Consider the following 17,262-nt stretch of genomic DNA (forward strand, 5'->3'; position numbering starts at 1 on the left):
CGTAGTTCTTTTTAAATAAATAAGGTTTCTTCTTTAATTATGCATGTTTTGGGGCTGATTAGGTGAAGGTAATGCATTTTTAGCTCAACACCTCCTCTCAAGTCCAACAACGGTGCTACGAGAAGAACCCCTTCCCCCCCCCCTAGAGAGGTGATGGTTATCTTACCTAGGAAGCCCAAGTGATCACCCTAGAGAGGCTAGGGCATCGGACAATGGGTGCACGTTGGCTGCCCAGTGGCCTACAAAGTTGTGCAAAGGCGGATGGAATTAACTATGGACTTTTTTTTGGAGGGTGTTGTAGTTTTGATAGATTTAACTTGAAGTGTGGGTTTCAAATTAGGGTTTGTCCTATTGAGTATTTGTGCCCCAAACGGAAGAGTGATAAGGGATGGTCAAATCCAAGACCTTCACAAAACAAGCAGACTATCCTTACCATTACTAGCTGTCGATGAAGAAGGAAAATGGCTAAGGTGTAGGTTGAACAAGTAGATGTGAAGCAAGTAAGACAAGCAAAGCAAGCAAGCAAGCTAGGGAGAATTGCCTTGGAGACTGCCATGTGCAATGCCACGAATATGGTGGATCTAGAGTGGACCACTCCAAAGTCTGAAAAGGGATGAATGCGCACAGATGCATGTTTACATGAACAGAATGTCAATGTATGGGGTAATGCAAAGGGAGATGCAAGATGCCATGCTTACACAAAATGCAATGCAACGGCGCCACTTGGATAGTGTCCTCTAAGAGAATTGTTCACTTGTCCAAGTGCTCTTTTACAATTATGTCATCTTGATAGTGCGGATGAAGTTACAAATGTCCATAAGTACAATACAAAAGAATAAATGAATGAATAAATGTCTAAAAATTGTAAGCATCATTACTGTCACTATCAAGAGGAGTAGCCGCCTCCTCTCAAACTGGAAGGGAAAGCAAGAGGGAAGCAGATGACATAAATATAGCAAAGATGTAAAGCAAGTAAGACAAGCAAAGCAAGTAAGCAAGCTAGGGAGAATTGCCTTGGAGACTACCATGTGCAATGCCATGAATATGGTGGATCTAGAGTGAATTACTCCAAAGTCCTAAAAGGGATGAATGGGCACAGATGCACGTTTACATGAATAGAATGTCAATGCATGGGGTAATGGAAAGAGAGACGCAAGATGTCATGCTCATGCAAAATGCAATGTAATGGTGTCACTTGGACAGTGTCCCCGCAGGAGAATTATTCACTTGTCCAAGTGTCCTTTTACAATTATGTCATCTTGATAGTGCGGATGAAGTTACAAATGTCCATAAGTACAATACAAAAGAATAAATGAATGAATGAATGCCTAAAAACTGTAAGTATCATCACTGTCACTATCAAGAGAAGTAGCTGCCCCCTCTCAAACTGGAAGGGAAAGCAAGAGGGAAGCATGTGACACAAATATAGCAAAGATGTGAAGCAAGCAAGCAAGCTAGGAAGAATTGCCTTGGAAACTACCATGTGCAATGCCACGAATATAGTGGATCTAGAGTGGACCACTCCAAAGTTTGAAAAGGGATGAATGCGCACAGATGCATGTTTACATGAACAGAATGCCAATGCATGGGATAATGCAAAGGGAGATGCAAGATGTCATGCTCACGCAAAATGCTATGCAACGGCGCCACTTGGACAGTGTTTTCGCAGGGGAATTGTTCACTTGCCCAAGTGCCCTTTTACAATTATGTCATCTTGATAGTGCGGATGAAGTTACAAATGTCCATAAGTACAATACAAAAGAATAAATGAATGAATGAATATCTAAAAACTGTAAGTATCATCACTGTCACTATCAAGAGAAGTAGCCGCCCTAAACTGGAAGGGAAAGCAAGATGAAAGCACCCTCTCCCCATCAAACTGAAGAAGTAGGGGAGGGTGTACCCAAGCTGATCTTGGGTAGAAGATACCGAAGAACCGGCTGGTTGACCGCTTTGGTCAAAATGTTTGCAAAATGTTTGCAAAAGGCAAAAACTCTAGACGGATAGTGCCTAGCTCAACCTGCTCTCTAGAAAAGTGGAAGTGGACTTCCACATGTTGTGTCCAGGGTGTGATGATCAGATTTCTTGTAAGGGCAATGACACTTTGGTTGTCGCAATAGACAACAGTGGGAGAGTCACAAGGGAAGTGAAGCGCTGCTAGTAAGCTCCTCAAGTAGGTGGCCTTGGTGGTGCCATCAAAGAGAGCCCTATACTCAACCTTGGCCGTGGAAGTCGCCACCGTCTCTTGCTTACGGTTGGATCAAGAAATGGGCATGCCAGGTGTCAGGATCTCCTGCCCAATCATATTAGTGTTCCCTTGCAAACACAAACCAGAACCATAAGTGAGGTCATAGGAAGGAGTACACCGTAAATAATGCAACACATGAAGACATGCAATCCAATGTGACATCCTAGGTGTTTTGAAATACTGATTGAGAATGTTGGCCGAGAAAGCTAAGTCCAGCCTAGTATGAATTAGCCAAAGAAGTTTCCCTACAAGAGACCTATAGGTATATGCATCGAAGGGTTGACCTAGGGTATCCTTCGACAAGTGGATAGTAGGATTGAGAAGCATAGCCACTAGCTGTGTTTGATCCGTAGTGAACTACTTCACGAGCTGAAGTGTGTACTTTTGCTATAACCCAGAAAGACAACCCCCAGATTGAATTACCTCCATCCCCAAGAAGTAAGACAACAAACTGAGGTCTATCATCTCAAATGTAGCACTAAGCTTTGCCTTGATTTCCGCTATGGCAACAAAATTTGAGCTTGTGATGAGTAAGCCATTAACGTACAACAGGATGTAGTTGACCCCCTTTACAGTTGATCGAACATAGAAGTTCGGGTCATAAGGGATAGAATGGTATCCGTGAGTCTCTAAGAACTCGTCCATCCTATGGAACCAAGATCGTAGTGCTTGCTTCAGCTCATAAAGAGCTTTTTGCGAGTGAAATACCTTATCCCTCGGGTTTGTAGAAGGAAATCCTGGTGGCTGCTCCACATAGACTTCCTCCTCCGATAACCAATTGGGAAGGAATTTTGACATCCATCTGATGTATTGATCAACCCTGGTGAGCAGCTAGCACGAGTAATAACTGAAGAAATGTCAATCGCGCAGTAGGTGCGAAGGTCTCTTCATAATCAATGCCATACTTCTGTTCAAACCCTCGCATGACAAGGCGAGCCTTGTACTTGTCTAAAGTCTTATCAGTCTTTAGCTTGGTTCTAAAAATCCACTTCATTCGATCACTTTCTTGTGGCTCGGACGATTCACCAATGTCTAAGTTTTATTTCGGTCAATACTTTCTAGCTCCTTCTCCATGGCCCCTCGCCATTGAGGGTATTGAAGAGCCTCTTGCCATGAAATCGGCATAGAATGCGTTATGTAATCAGCTGTAAATAGCGACGCAAACGACCCTTGAGGTGCAAGCCGAGTAGATCTTCTAGGTCCCTTCGGAGTGGAATTTGGTGGTAAGATCCCCAACCCCGCATGGTTTGCTGGTACCAGTGAGGTAATGGGTCTCGTGGAGAAGGCCTAGGAGTTGAAGAATCCACAAGTAGGGCAGGAGCGAGTAGTAGACCAGGCCGGGTAGTAGGCACGATCTCCAATGTTGTGGAAGGAGGAATCGGACTGGAATCCGGTACAGAGGATTGCACAATATCCCTCTCCTCAAAGATGAGGTCTCACCTAATGATCACCTTGTTCATTCGAGGATCGAACAAACGATAGGCTTTCACTTCGGAGGAATATCCAACAAAGATAAGGAGATCAGCTCGGGGAGTGAGCTTTCGTATCTTATCATCAGGCATGTGTGTGTATGCACCACACCCGAAGACTCTGAAGTGGGATATAATAAGTCGAGAGCCAAAGAATGTCTCGCACGGGGTCCTTAGAGGAAGAGCTGCAATCGGGCATCGGTTGAGGATGTATACTGCAGTGTTAGCAGCCTCAACCCAAAGGTGCTTATTAGGAAGCTCTATTGTGAATAGCATAGAGCATGCCATTTCCATGATTGCCCAGTTCCTATGCTCTACGACTCCATTTTGAGAGGGGGAGTTGGTAGAGGTGATTGGTGAGAGATGCCATGCTATTGTGGAAACTCGGAAAACCGTGGGAGATGAACTCACCACCACTATCACTCCTCATGCAACCATAATGACGACCCGTCTAGTTACGAACCAACAATACCCAAGCAAAGAAATATATGAAAGCATCAGATTTATGCTTGAAGAAGTACACCCACATGTATCTTGAATGATTATCCACTATCAAAAAGAAGTATAGTGCGCCATTCAAGGCAGCAGTGGATGTGGGCCCACAAAGATCAACGTGAATCAATCTAAGAGTGCCTCAGCTCTATGTGTAGATTGTTGAGGGAATGGGATACGGTGATGCTTCCCGAGCTGACATGCTTTACAAACATCTTGAGCTAGCTTTAGGCAAGGAAGGTCCTTAACCATCTCACGGCAAGACAACTCATAAAGAGAGTCATAGCCAAGATGTCCTAGGCGGAAATGCCAAAGACACTCATTGTTTGCAGGCTCTTGAGATGTGGCTAATGCTTGGAAGCTATGGAACACGGAGCCCTTGGTTGTCGGCTTGGTTAGAAAATGGGTCATGTGGTATAGGCCATTAGTTAAAATTACTATATATTAGTAATATTAGAGGAAGAAAAATAGATTCACTTATAGTATAATTAGAGGAAGAAAATAGGTCCATAAAATGAAAATGTTCAATCCAAGTAGATCCCAAAATCCAAAGTTAAAAGACTAAAATTGAAACATCCATTTCACCTACTCATTTAGAAATTAGCATTCATGACTCACGAGTCAAAATGTATAGGCTATAATGTATAAGTAGAAATTGATGTTTATGATTGAAAACCTTGTGGGGAGGCATTTTCACTTGAGAGAGGTGGAGGAGTGTGTGGAAGAGATGGAAGAAGAGGATTAGTAAGAGATGAGATGGAGGTTGAGAAGGAAGAGATGGAGGAGGAGGAGGAGGCGCACAAGCAGGAGTTGATGGGGCATTTAAGGAGGAGGACAGAGAAAAATACTGAAAACACGATAATGGCCTGCTGTAGACGATGATGGCGTCAACAAGTTGTGGCAAAACGCAGCCTTTAGGAGTTCGGAAGCTGAAATGAGATAGCTGGAGATGACCACAGCAGTAGGCTGAATGATGCACCAAGAATGGAGGTTGGGATGAAATGGGGTAACTTGCAAAACAAGGGATGAACTGAGTCTAATGGGCAGCCTCCTATTTATAGATTTGGATCCTCCCAAATTAGTGTTTTGGTTTTGGGGACATAGACCTTTTAGTAATCTTTCAGTTTTGGGGCTGTTTTAATGAGCTATTGAAGATTTAATGTGTAATGCATCTTTTCAACCTTAACAGCATACCTTGCTGTAAATGGAGTAACAAAGCTACCCAATGGATTTCCATGCCGAGGGGAGAAGATTTACTATATTTCACACTCCATTCATGCTGTTAGCTCATGTTTCATGGCATTTCTCATTCTGGTGACATGCCAAGTGCAGGTGGGAGAGTGTGTGCAGGAGGGTGTGTAGGGGGGGAGCAGTGCACAATATGTGAAAGGGGGAGGTAGTGCATTGGGGGGAGGTTGGGTGCGGCAGTGCATAGGGTTTTGCAAGTGGCAAGTGAAGGGTGGATGAGACAACATGCAGGGTATTGGGCGGCATAAGGTGTTTTTTTTTTTGGGTTGAGGGGGCCCCCGCGGGGGGGGGGGGGGGTGTTGTGTGCACGGAGTATAGGCAGAAGGGGGGTGGTGGCAGCTTAGTGGGTATGGGGTGACAGCTACAGTTCATTCAGTTCTCATTTTTGTCACTGCTTGATCCATTGATTGTACAATTTAAAGCCCCTTGATTGCTGTTGAAACAATAGTGTTGTCAAAGATGATAAATGCTCCAACGTTATTAGTATGGACTGTTTTCAAGTCACTTTCTACTATGTTGCATTATTCTTGCCTTAATAAGGGTGTGCAATATTTTTCTTCTTTTTTCTTCTAGTTTGATATTGATTCGAGCATTATACTGTGCAGCTAAGTCAAGTACCTCAACACGGCTCAACGTCATAATATTGCCAGTGCCAATCCATTTAAGCAGTAAAAGGTTCATGGTTGGGAAGATTATCTGGCCTAGACAGTTGTATCTGAAATGCAGGAGCAGATTCTGGAGTATATTTGATCAAAAGGTGTTGATGCTTTCAATAATTAAGGTTTGCAAGAGATATCTCTGTTTTTCTGGTTTTGTTATTCACCCTACAAGACCCATTGATGATACAATGGTCCATGTAAAGGGTGTGATTGGAACATATCTTATTGACCCTACAATACCCATTGATGATACAATGGTCCTTGTAAAAGGAGTACTTGGAACATGCCTGGAATAAGGCTCTTATCCAGAGTTCTGAAGGCTCATTTTCCAAACACAGCAAGTGCCTGAACGTTACATGGTTCTGTTGTATTTGGTTCAAGCTGTTGGTTCAAAGTTCAAACCTAGATAATTATCATGTTGCCTGAACATTATTGTGATTCGGTCATTTATTCAGTTCAAGCTGTTGGGTTTTCCCTCAACAATTCTCGTCTCAGATTGTGGAATTAAAATTCCCTGCTGCCTACTCACCTCTCTTGCACCTGCATCTCAATTCACACCTTGCCTACCATACTCTCCGTTATCTTCATCTTCACCAGTTCATGTCCCTGCTAGCCATCCCTTTGCTGTCTTCTTTAATCTCTTGACTTCAGTGTCCTGCCTGCAGCCTGTGATTGTTGCCTTTCTTGTGACTGCTTTCAGCTCCTGTTTTCTGCCACCCCTGTTCAGCTTCTCACCAGTTCCTCCAGCCACCAACACGGCCTGCTTGCGGACTGCATGTTATCCACCTTTCCTCTAGCTGACTCTGCGGTTTGCAGGCTGTTAGTGTCTTCAGTCTCATGCTAGTGCTGTGTGTATCCTTTGCCAGATTTCCTTGCTGCTCTGCTGGTGTCTTGGCTTTGATTACACGAGTATTGTGAAGCTGCCCTCAAGCCTATAAATTTTATGTAGTTCTTTGTGACAAGGATTGGCTTTGTGCTATAGAACAAGAGAATTCAGAGACAGCAACATTTGATAGGATTATTGGAAACTCTCCTTCCTGCTTTTGGATACGTGGCTGACTTCAGGTTCCCCTTCTCATCATGGATTCCCAGAAGCTGTCTTGCATGGTGAGGCTCATGTCTTCGAATGCAGCTGGTATGTTGATTAACCTCGGAATAGGGTCATGTGTGTAGTTCCTTAGTATAGGGGCTTCCACATGGGACAGTTTTGATACAAACTAAATATCTTTCTTGTTAACCTTGTATTCCTACTACAGGCAGTGAAGTATCACTGATTGGAGGACTTTAGGCTGTGGTCTCTTGGCACTGTCCCACTAACATCTTTTGCAGATGTTGTGTTAGCACAAGTGTCTCAAAAAGTGTTGGTGGTGGTGTGGAACACGGCTTGACTGCCCTCCATCCTCGACTGGACAAGCCTCTGAAGGGCAGAGTGGGTAGGGAAGGTTGCTAGGCAAACCTAGTAGGTGCAATAACCATGACAGAGAGCTAAACAGATGCATGGTTTGTTGCCATCTTTTTGCCCTTCAACCCGTAAGGTAGGTTTACCTGGGTTGTCCCCCCAAGTTCAAACCCCACTTCACTATTTGACTCTCCTCTCATCACCCTAATTGCCACCCTCTCCTCTCGCTGCATCATCCTTGCTCTCTCTTGGCCGCGCCAACAGAAAACCCCCCCACCCATGTGTGTAGTTCCTTGGTATAGGGGCTTCCACATGGGACAGTTTTGATACATACTAAATATCTTACTTGTTAACCTTGTATTCCTACTACAGGCAGTGAAGTATCACTGATTGGAGGACTTTAGGCTGTGGTCTCTTGGCACTGTCCCACTAACATCTTTTGCAGATGTTGTGTTAGCACCAGTGTCTCAAAAAGTGTTGGTGGTGGTGTGGAACACGGCTTGACTGCCCTCCATCCTCGACTGGACAAGCCTCTGAAGGGCAAAGTGGGTAGGGAAGGTTGCTAGGCAAAGCTAGTAGGTGCTAACCATGACAGAGAGCTAAACAGATGCATGGTTTGTTGCCATCTTCTCGCCCTTCAACCCGTAAGGTAGGTTTACCTGGGTGTTCCCCCCCAGTTCAAACCCTACTTCACTATTTGACTCTCCTCTCATCACCCTAATTGCCACCCTCTCCTCTCGCTGCAGCATCCTTGCTCTCTCTTGGCCCCGTGGCCCCCCGCCTCCCCCAACCTTGTATTCCTACTACAGGCAGTGAAGTATCACTGATTGGAGGACTTTAGGCTGTGGTCTCTTGGCACTGTCCCACTAACATCTTTTGCAGATGTGTTAGCACAAGTGTCTCAAAAAGTGTTGGTGGTGATGTGGAACACGGCTTGACTGCCCTCCATCCTCAACTGGACAAGCCTCTGAAGGGCAAAGTGGATAGGGAAGGTTGCTAGGCAAACCTAGTAGGTGCAATAAACATGACAGAGAGCTAAACAGATGCATGGTTTGTTGCCATCTTCTTGCCCTTCAACCTGTAAGGTAGGTTTACCTGGGTTGTCCCCCCCAGTTCAAACCCCACTTCACTATATGACTCTCCTCTTATCACCCTAATTGCCACCCTCTCCTCTTGCTGCACCATCCTTGCTCTCTCTTGGCCGGCCGCGCACACCCACCCCCCCCCCCCCCCCCCCCCCCCGCCCCCAAAAAAACACACACACCCCCAAAAAAAAAAAAAAAACCCATTCCCACATCCTCCCATGAGTGCATCCCTTCAAGCCTCCCCTTGACCTTCCTTGAGAGGCATCTATCACAAGCATGTGAACTTACTTTGCGCCTCGGGCCTGATGGACATTGCATTTTAGCCTTCTTGAAATCTAAACAATAGCTTACAGTGTTCCTACTATGCCTCAACAGTCATATGAAGTTATCAAGCAAAAGAGAGTTGGAGACCTACAACATGCAAAGATATGGTTATGAGTGACTTCATAAACTAATACAAGCGCAAACACAAATAGATAGTACTTTAGCATTCCATTTACCTTGGCAAGTTTCTCACTTCTTTCAATCCAATTGGCACACCAAGTTTTTTTCCAATAGAGCATATAAATGGCAGAACCTTGGAGGTCGTCAAATGTGAAACTTTTAATTAAGGGTGAAAAGTGTGGTTTTTGACCTTAATATGAAGGTTTGGACCAAAGTTTGGGTAGGATTCTTACGTTTAAAGTTTGGGTGGAAGTTTGGGGCTGCCCCTTAAAATTTAAGTTTTGGGCAGTCAAATTAAACTTTGGGCAGGCAATGAATAATATGTTTATAGAAGATCAGAATCGGCTGTTTGTGTGGTTCGGAGGAAAGGAAACTTGCCATTTTCCACCTTCATCTCTCTTATTCAGTCATGCAAGCCATATTGTGGCTACATCTTTGCTCATGAATAAATGGTAGAGATTCCAATATTGTGCCTCCTCATATGCTTGCCGCTTACGGCAAGTGAAGGTCTTCATGTGCCTATAGGCCTCCCTCTTTGTGATAGACCCTAGTCCTCTTTTGATTCGGAGATGTTTGTATAGCTCACTTCACTCGTCATCATACCATTTGTTCTAGGGCATGGTCCCAAGCTTTGAGACTTTGCCGGTGTGTGTGTGGAGTGTGGGAAGCTTTGGGGAGTGGCTAAGTGTAGGATAGAGGTGAGCGTGCATGGGGTGGTAGTGTACTCGAATTGTGTAAGACTATCATAGACATGATAGCCATATATGTTAGCTAGCTTGTGCGTAAAATAGAAAGTGGTGGGCTCGGTGCGGGTGGGAGTTGGCACCTCTGGGCATGGGGATGAGGGATAAATAGGTATGATTTGCTTTGATTAGGCAAAGGGGGATGATGAAGGATCTAATGAGTTCCATTGAGATGGATTTAATGTGTTCCATAGTCTCAATGGAACCTAGTACATAATCCACCGTGTTGGAGCTAGTGGGTTGGAAACAAGTCAGTGCTCCAAATCTAGTCCACTTTCTCATATCGTTGTAGATAACGAGATGGTGTTGTGACCTTGGCTCAAGGAAGTGTCGGCCATAAGGAGTACTATCTCCCCTTGTATCAGTTGATGCCCTGCTTGTCCATGCCTCCCTCTACATCCATCATGATTCTATTGAGGCCGAAAGCGACTTATGAGATAGAACCATATAGAGTGGACAATAGTAGTCATGGGATATAAAGATGTACCATGCAAAGTGTAATATGTGATATACAATACAAATCAAAGTGCAAATTGATGCACAATACAATATCAATGTAGGAAGAAAAGGAGTGCGTGGATAGAGTAATAGATGACTAGCAATGAGACTAAGTGATGGGCTACTATATTTGTTAAAGATATAATCATGTGGGATAATTGTGTTTAACTCCATCTAGTTAGGATTGTTGGGGTATAATATGTCAGATATTCCTAATGGGATGGTGTGATAGCATCTGGACTAGTCTCTTAATGCTATTAGGTAGTGCTTGTGCGATTGGTGTGGATCTCCATAATCTTAGTGTAATCTTTGTGTTCGATATCATTGGATCCTTAGGTATATACAATTTAACAACTTAATTCTCAACTTAATTTCCTCCAATAGTAAATTGATGCCCCACTAAGGTCATTGAAAGCTTGTGTGGTATTGAACACCATCACCTTGCTCTTTCCAAGGTTCATAATCAATTGTATATTTGTGCAAAGGCTTGCAATGCATCCATGCGTCTTTGTAAGCTTTCAAGAGAGTTTGTGATTAGAACTACATCATCCACATACAATAAGATGGGTGTTGAGAAACCCTTCACCCTTCACCCTTCACTTGCAGTTTGCGTTTTTGCGTTTAGGGTTTGCAGCCCCAAAAAGGGGTGCCATCCTAGACTGACTGTGTCTATTTATAGGCCACTCTCTCACTCATTCTTCATGGATGATTCATTTAGTTCGTCACCTCTTCTCTCCAACCTTTCCACTGCCCTCACACCCCTTCAAGAGGACATTGCGGTTCGTGGTTCGTGGCTGTCTTCATCATCTTCCTTGTGCTATGGCACCCTTATTCCCTTGTATCACATTCACTCCATGATTCAAGTCTTCATTATTCCATTCATCAGAGTTTCTTCTCTTTTCCATGTTTGCCAAGTTCACTCTGTATTCCTCCCTGCAAATCCCATTGTCTTGTTGGTACGTCATCTTTTGACATGGCATCAGAGCTGGATTTGCTCAAACAATGGCAAAGATCCTCCACTCCAGTGATGGCAAAGACCGGTGGCGGGTTTGGCATCCACTTCTATTATTCTTCCATTGCATCAATATCTCGTTTTTGTAGGTTCTAGGTGTTTTCAGCTTGCTGCCTACACCCCTTTCGCAGAGGGTATCACAGTCTCAGTTGTCCCTTGCTGTCATCTACAGTTTTACGCTTGTTTTCAGCCTTCAACCCGCAGTTTGCAGCTCTTTACAGCAAGGTGACTGTTGATGATCACTCTCCATTCAAAAAAGAATTTTGGTTTTGCAGATTTCAGGTATTTCAGCTTGCTGCCCACACCCCAAACGCAGAGGACATCGTGGTCCAAGTTGGCCATTGCTATCTACAACAATTTGGCGCCTATTTCCAACCTATCACACACTATTCAGAGCTGATTTTAGCATGTTGATTGCTACTGTTGGTTTTTCCTACGTTTTTAGTCTCTCTCTCTCCTCACTTGTGTTTTTAGTCTTCCTCTCTTCTCACCTGCGTTTTTCTATCGGTTGCAACCTCTTACTGTTAGTAGTATCCTCCTCCCACTGGCAACTCACTTCTAGCCCTTCCACTGCCCTCCCACCCCTTGCAGTGGATATTGCGGTTCGTGCTTCACACTGCCCTCATACCCCTTGAGGCAGACACTGCGGTTCGTGGTTCGTGGTTGACCTCTTCCATCTCTTTCTTCAACAAGGCACACTGGTACCCATGGCTTTTTTACCAACAGATGACCAGAATACTGGGTGCTTCTACTGTGGCATCACCAGATACACCACCGATGATTGCCGACTTCGACCTTTGCTTCTCACCCCCCCGGAGTATATGCGTCTTCCACGAGGTACTCCTTGTGCCACCTCTCCTTTCTGGGCAACCGAGATCGTTCTGCATCAACTATCAGAGTACTATGCTCAAGGCAATAAGATGCATCCGATGCACACTAAGTCCTTTCGAGCACATACGATCTCTTGGAGATCGTCCCAATGCTGTGGCAGTTTTCTCCCACCCATTTTTGGGTACAGTGGCTACCACCGCCCGTGGTTCTGCAGTCCGCTCCATTGAGAGACAGTGATTGTTTTATACGGTCTCCTCGTCAGTCCTCTCCTTTGAGAGACAATGGTTGCTCGACTCTTCTGGAGTCATAAACAACATCCAAGAATTTGAATATGAAGAGAACCAATATAAAGCAGCCCCATATCTTCGTCCACATGATAACTTATCATGGACAGCAGAACTTCAAGCTGAAAATTGGACCCATCTTGCCCTCACAGGATTCATAGAAAAAATAGAATCTCTACATCAAATGACAGACAGACCTCTTCAGCTATGTCAATAATTACACAAAGCTTCTATTGTAAGACCTACTACAGCACCCATTTCTTAAACTGCCACTTCATTACTGCCCTCGTATCGGACAGTCACATACTGGTCTACTTTCTCCAACAAGAGATTATAAAAAGCCTGGACATCTCACTTTGCTTCACTCTCCACAGGTACACTCAATGTTCATCATATTATTTCTGAAAAGGAAAAAGAAAATGAAATTATTTTCACAGGAGAAGGAACTTCCAATGCAAACACATCTGTTTCAACAGATATGGATATGTACTGTTATGAAACACTTTCAGATATTGAAAATGATCAAGAATATGATTTGGAAAGCATTCTTTTAAAAGAAGTGCAACAAATTTATTGTCCTGTGCTAAAAGATCTGGATGAAGATTTTCATGAACTTAATCCTTCCTCCTATCAGCAACCTCTACAGTCTGGAAAGACCGTGATAAACTTAACAGATTATCTGGAACTAATATTCCCAGATTGGTCTGACAATGATTATAGAACAGCTTTTGAAGACATTGATGAAAATGATCTTGAAAAGATTCATAGACAAAGAGAAGCAAATCAGGTACTAGACCAAATGCCTTTATGCATTGATTATTCTGAAGAAAAGATAATGATGAACTCACCCACAATATACACAAAAGACTTGATTCAAGGATTATGGGAGAATACATAGAACAAAATCCCATAATCCTCTATAGTCTGGAAAGACCGTGAAGACTCAACAGATTATCTGGAACTAATGTTCCCAGATTGGTCTGACAATGATTATAGAACAGCTTTTGAAGACATTGATGAAAATGATCTTGAAAAGATTCATAGACAAAGAGAAGCAAATCAGGTACTATACCAAATGCCTTTATGCATTGATTATTTTGAAGAAAAGATAATGATGAACTCAGCCACAATATACACAAAAGACTTGATTCAAGGGTTATGGGAGAATACATAGAACAAAATCTCCTGAATCAACCATCTTTAGAACTGCCAGCATGGTATTACCGTGATCAAGCACATTTCCAAGAAAGAGTTGCATTCATTGCATCATCTTCTGATGAAGACGGAGATTGTATGATTGAGGAAACATTTGTTCCTATAAATCCACATCGACAACTATCTCCAACTTCACCAACTTCCGTGCTACGAGTTCAATTGAATGCTCACTTTTCTTTTGTAAGTAATTCTTTTGCTATTACAAACCCTATGAATACTACCTTTGCATCAACATCCAAAATAAAGCCTTCTTATAATTACTTCTATAAGAAGATAGGTGTGCCAGAAACAGTTGGATCTTTTCCAATATGGTCTATTGATGGCAAAACATCCGAAAAAATTAAACTTCTTATTTACATGATGTATGCATATGTAGGACAAAAAATGATAGAAAAGCTACATACAGATATAATAGATATTATCAATGCAATGACACATGGTTTTGTGGGTGGACTCAAACAATGGTAGATATGTATTCATCCTCGAGTTAAATTAGCTATAGTACAACATCAAGACCCTATTCAAATATTCTTTGAGCTATTACTAGGAGAACTAGTTGGAAACAAACTAGATGATGTACTAGAAGCTAGAGAAGCATTCTTCAGAACTAGTTGGAAACAAACTAGATGATATACTAGAAGCTAGAGAAGCATTCTTCAAATCCAAACTCTTTGATTCCAGATTATACAAAGAATACCTTGTATATATGAGAGACCTTATGTATGAAGGTCTTGGAGCTCATGACAACTCCATGAAAGAGCATCTAGTATATTCTTTTCTAGAACCCATCCCTTTTTATTGTAAACAAAGGATGAAAAATGAAAACAGAGACTTTATTATCGAACAAACTATCAAAGAGATTTGTCATCAACAAAAGATGACACAGCTAAATCAAAAGTTTTCACAATCTATATGCAAAAAAGCCTCTAAATTTGAAGCAAATTTTGGATGTGACAAATGTCACTGTGATATTTCCACACATAGCTACTACAAAAGGAAGAACAACAGACATCATCATCATCATCAACGACATTATGGATATCAACCAGATTATGAATAGGAAGCTTCATATAGCCACAGGTTTAGCAGGCATTCCAAAAGATCAAAAGGAACTAGAAAAGCTAAGTATTACAAAAAACCTTCTTTCAGAAAAGAAAAATATGATAAAAGTTCAAAAAATAAATATTTGAAATGTTTTATTTGCGGAAGTGCTTCACACTTAGCAAATAAATACCCAAAGAAAAAGGATAATGCAGATACTGCCAAGGTCAACATGATACACCATTATGACTATGATAGCTGTTATTCTTATGATAGCTATTCAGATGAAGAATATTCCTATGATAGCAGTTATGAAGAAGAAGAAGAAGAAGAAACAGAATCTTCTGACACATCTTCTGAAGAATCTTCTGAAATAAACTCTTAGCGTTCAACATACAATTTTTCAGATGCATTAGAAGATATCCCTTTTGATATAACTGAACAATCAGATGATGAGGTAAACCCATACAACTTTCAAGCTATTAATGCTCACAAGCCTCATTTTCCTTCCAAAGGAAAATTTATGGGAAACGCTTTTGCCTCCTCTTCCAAAATGAAAGGAAAGAAACTTGAAGATAGCTTATCAAGCCCATAAGAATCTGAAGATATAGACACCTCCTCATCAAAACACAAGAAACAAAAGAATAAGATACGACAAGAATTCTTCTCAAATCCATATGACTTGCCAAAGCAGGGTACTCTGAGCCCAGAAACAAAAGGACATGCAAATCTTTTCATTCCACACAAGCTTGAAACTCTACACCATCCCAGGACAGCATCACAACTACTGAATTCAGTTTCTCCAAGTATGCAATAAGCAGGACAGGATATGACTGATGCCTTGTTACAAATGCAACAGGAATTACACTCTCTGTAAAATCCACAAAAGAATCTTGCTAAGCCAAAATGAGATAGCCCAAGGAACTACCACAATCTTACAAGAATTGCAATCCTCAACTTCAGGTGATAGTATACATCCAGTTAAGCAAGTAAGGTCATTCCACACTAGAATCCATAAACTAAATGCTTTGGATACAGGTGGACCCATTCCTATAGTGTGTGTACAGATTAAAATATGCCACAATTTTCTCTTTATGTGGATGCATTATTGGATATATGATCTTCATTGTCAATAGCCTCTTATGAACTCTTTTCCAAAAATTGTATAAAGGTTTCTACACCCATCATAGTAGAATTATCCAATAACAAAAAAAATCACTCATTTATGTGACACAGGCTTATTTACAGCTTGGAACAATCAAAGTACCAATAGAAATACAACTTATGAAACATATGAGGTATGACTTATTGATTGGTACATATATCTTACAACATTTGGTGCCCTACACCTTTTGGGCCAAAAAGTTTACAATAACTTACAAGGGTAAACAAGCTGACATGATACTACTCACAAAAATGGGAAGAACTGTTTACTCTATTACCGAAGCAAATACTAAGGCTAAAGAAAGCTCAAGGTCTCAGTGGATAAAGACAGAATTGAAAAAACATGAACAAGCTACAACACAAATACAAGAACATATAAAGACTTTCATGCATGATGACCCTATGATCTATCAGGAGAAAATAAAAAGGTTTGCAGTATCCTTACCTATCCAGTCAAATGTAGTCCCTACCAAAGTAGTCCATTCAGGTATGAAGGATGAAGACTTACATTTGTGCAAAGAAGAGATTCAGTCTCTACTGGCAAAAGGCTTAATAGAAACAACAAATTCACCATGGGCGTGTCAAGCCTTTTACGTCAACAAGCATTCAGAACAAAAAAGGGAAAAAAAGAGATCAGCGATCAACTACAAACCATTGAATAAATATCTAATAGGACATGGCCATCCTATTCCCTTAAAAGTTCTTCTTTTGAAAAGATTGAAAAAAACCAATATCTTTAGCATGTTTGATCTTAAATCAGGGTTTTGGCAATTACCTATAAAGAAAGAAGACATGTATAAAACAACATTTTGTGTACCTCAAGGCCATTATCAATGGACAATGCTATCCTTTGGAATAAAGATAGCCCCTACAAAGTTTCAAGAATAGACCGATTCCATTATTGACAAATATCATTTTTGCTTAACTTATATTGATGACATTCTTGTATTCTCTGAAATTGTGCAGAAACACATAGAGCATCTTACTCAATTTGTAAAAGCAGTGGAAGAAGCATGAATAGTACTTTCACCTACTAAATCAATGATGTTCCAAATATCAATAGAGTTTCTTGGTATAGAAATAAACCAAGGCAGCATAAAACTTCAGGAGCATGTATTGACTAAAATCACAGACATGCCAAACACTTTTACCATAATAAAACAGCTCCAACAGTTTCTAGGCTGTTTAGACTGGATCAATTCCTCTACTCCAAATGTAGCCCATTACTCCTAGGAACTCTATCCTCTACTTAGAAAAGATAAATTCAAATGGAAACCAATGCACACAATTGTAGTACAAAATATTAAGAAGATAATAAAAAATCTTCCTCCTCTCAGATTACCTACAGGTCTTCCATTGTTTCTATATACAGATGCTTCTAACACTGGTTGGGGTGCTTGTCTCTGTGAAGAAGAATCAAAAGAGTTACA

At 41.7% G+C, this 17,262-nt stretch overlaps 1 protein-coding gene across 2 annotated transcripts in view; it reads left to right on the forward strand.

Moving 5' to 3' along the window:
• LOC148032429 (uncharacterized) overlaps positions 1-6,596 on the forward strand; it is a 40,071-nt gene extending 33,475 nt beyond the window's left edge. For both annotated transcript variants that reach the window (XM_087683087.1, XM_087683086.1), the window contains one exon: positions 6,063-6,596. In XM_087683087.1, coding sequence (XP_087539213.1) covers positions 6,063-6,098 — 36 coding nt within the window. In that variant the 3' untranslated portion in view covers positions 6,099-6,596. The remainder of the gene's footprint in view (positions 1-6,062) is intronic.
• Positions 6,597-17,262: the final 10,666 nt, after the last annotated feature.

Source organism: Lygodium microphyllum, chromosome 8 (assembly GCF_053477565.2).
Source record: "Lygodium microphyllum isolate KBCC chromosome 8, Lygodium_microphyllum_v1.1.10, whole genome shotgun sequence".
NCBI classification, from domain to species: Eukaryota; Viridiplantae; Streptophyta; class Polypodiopsida; order Schizaeales; family Lygodiaceae; genus Lygodium; species Lygodium microphyllum.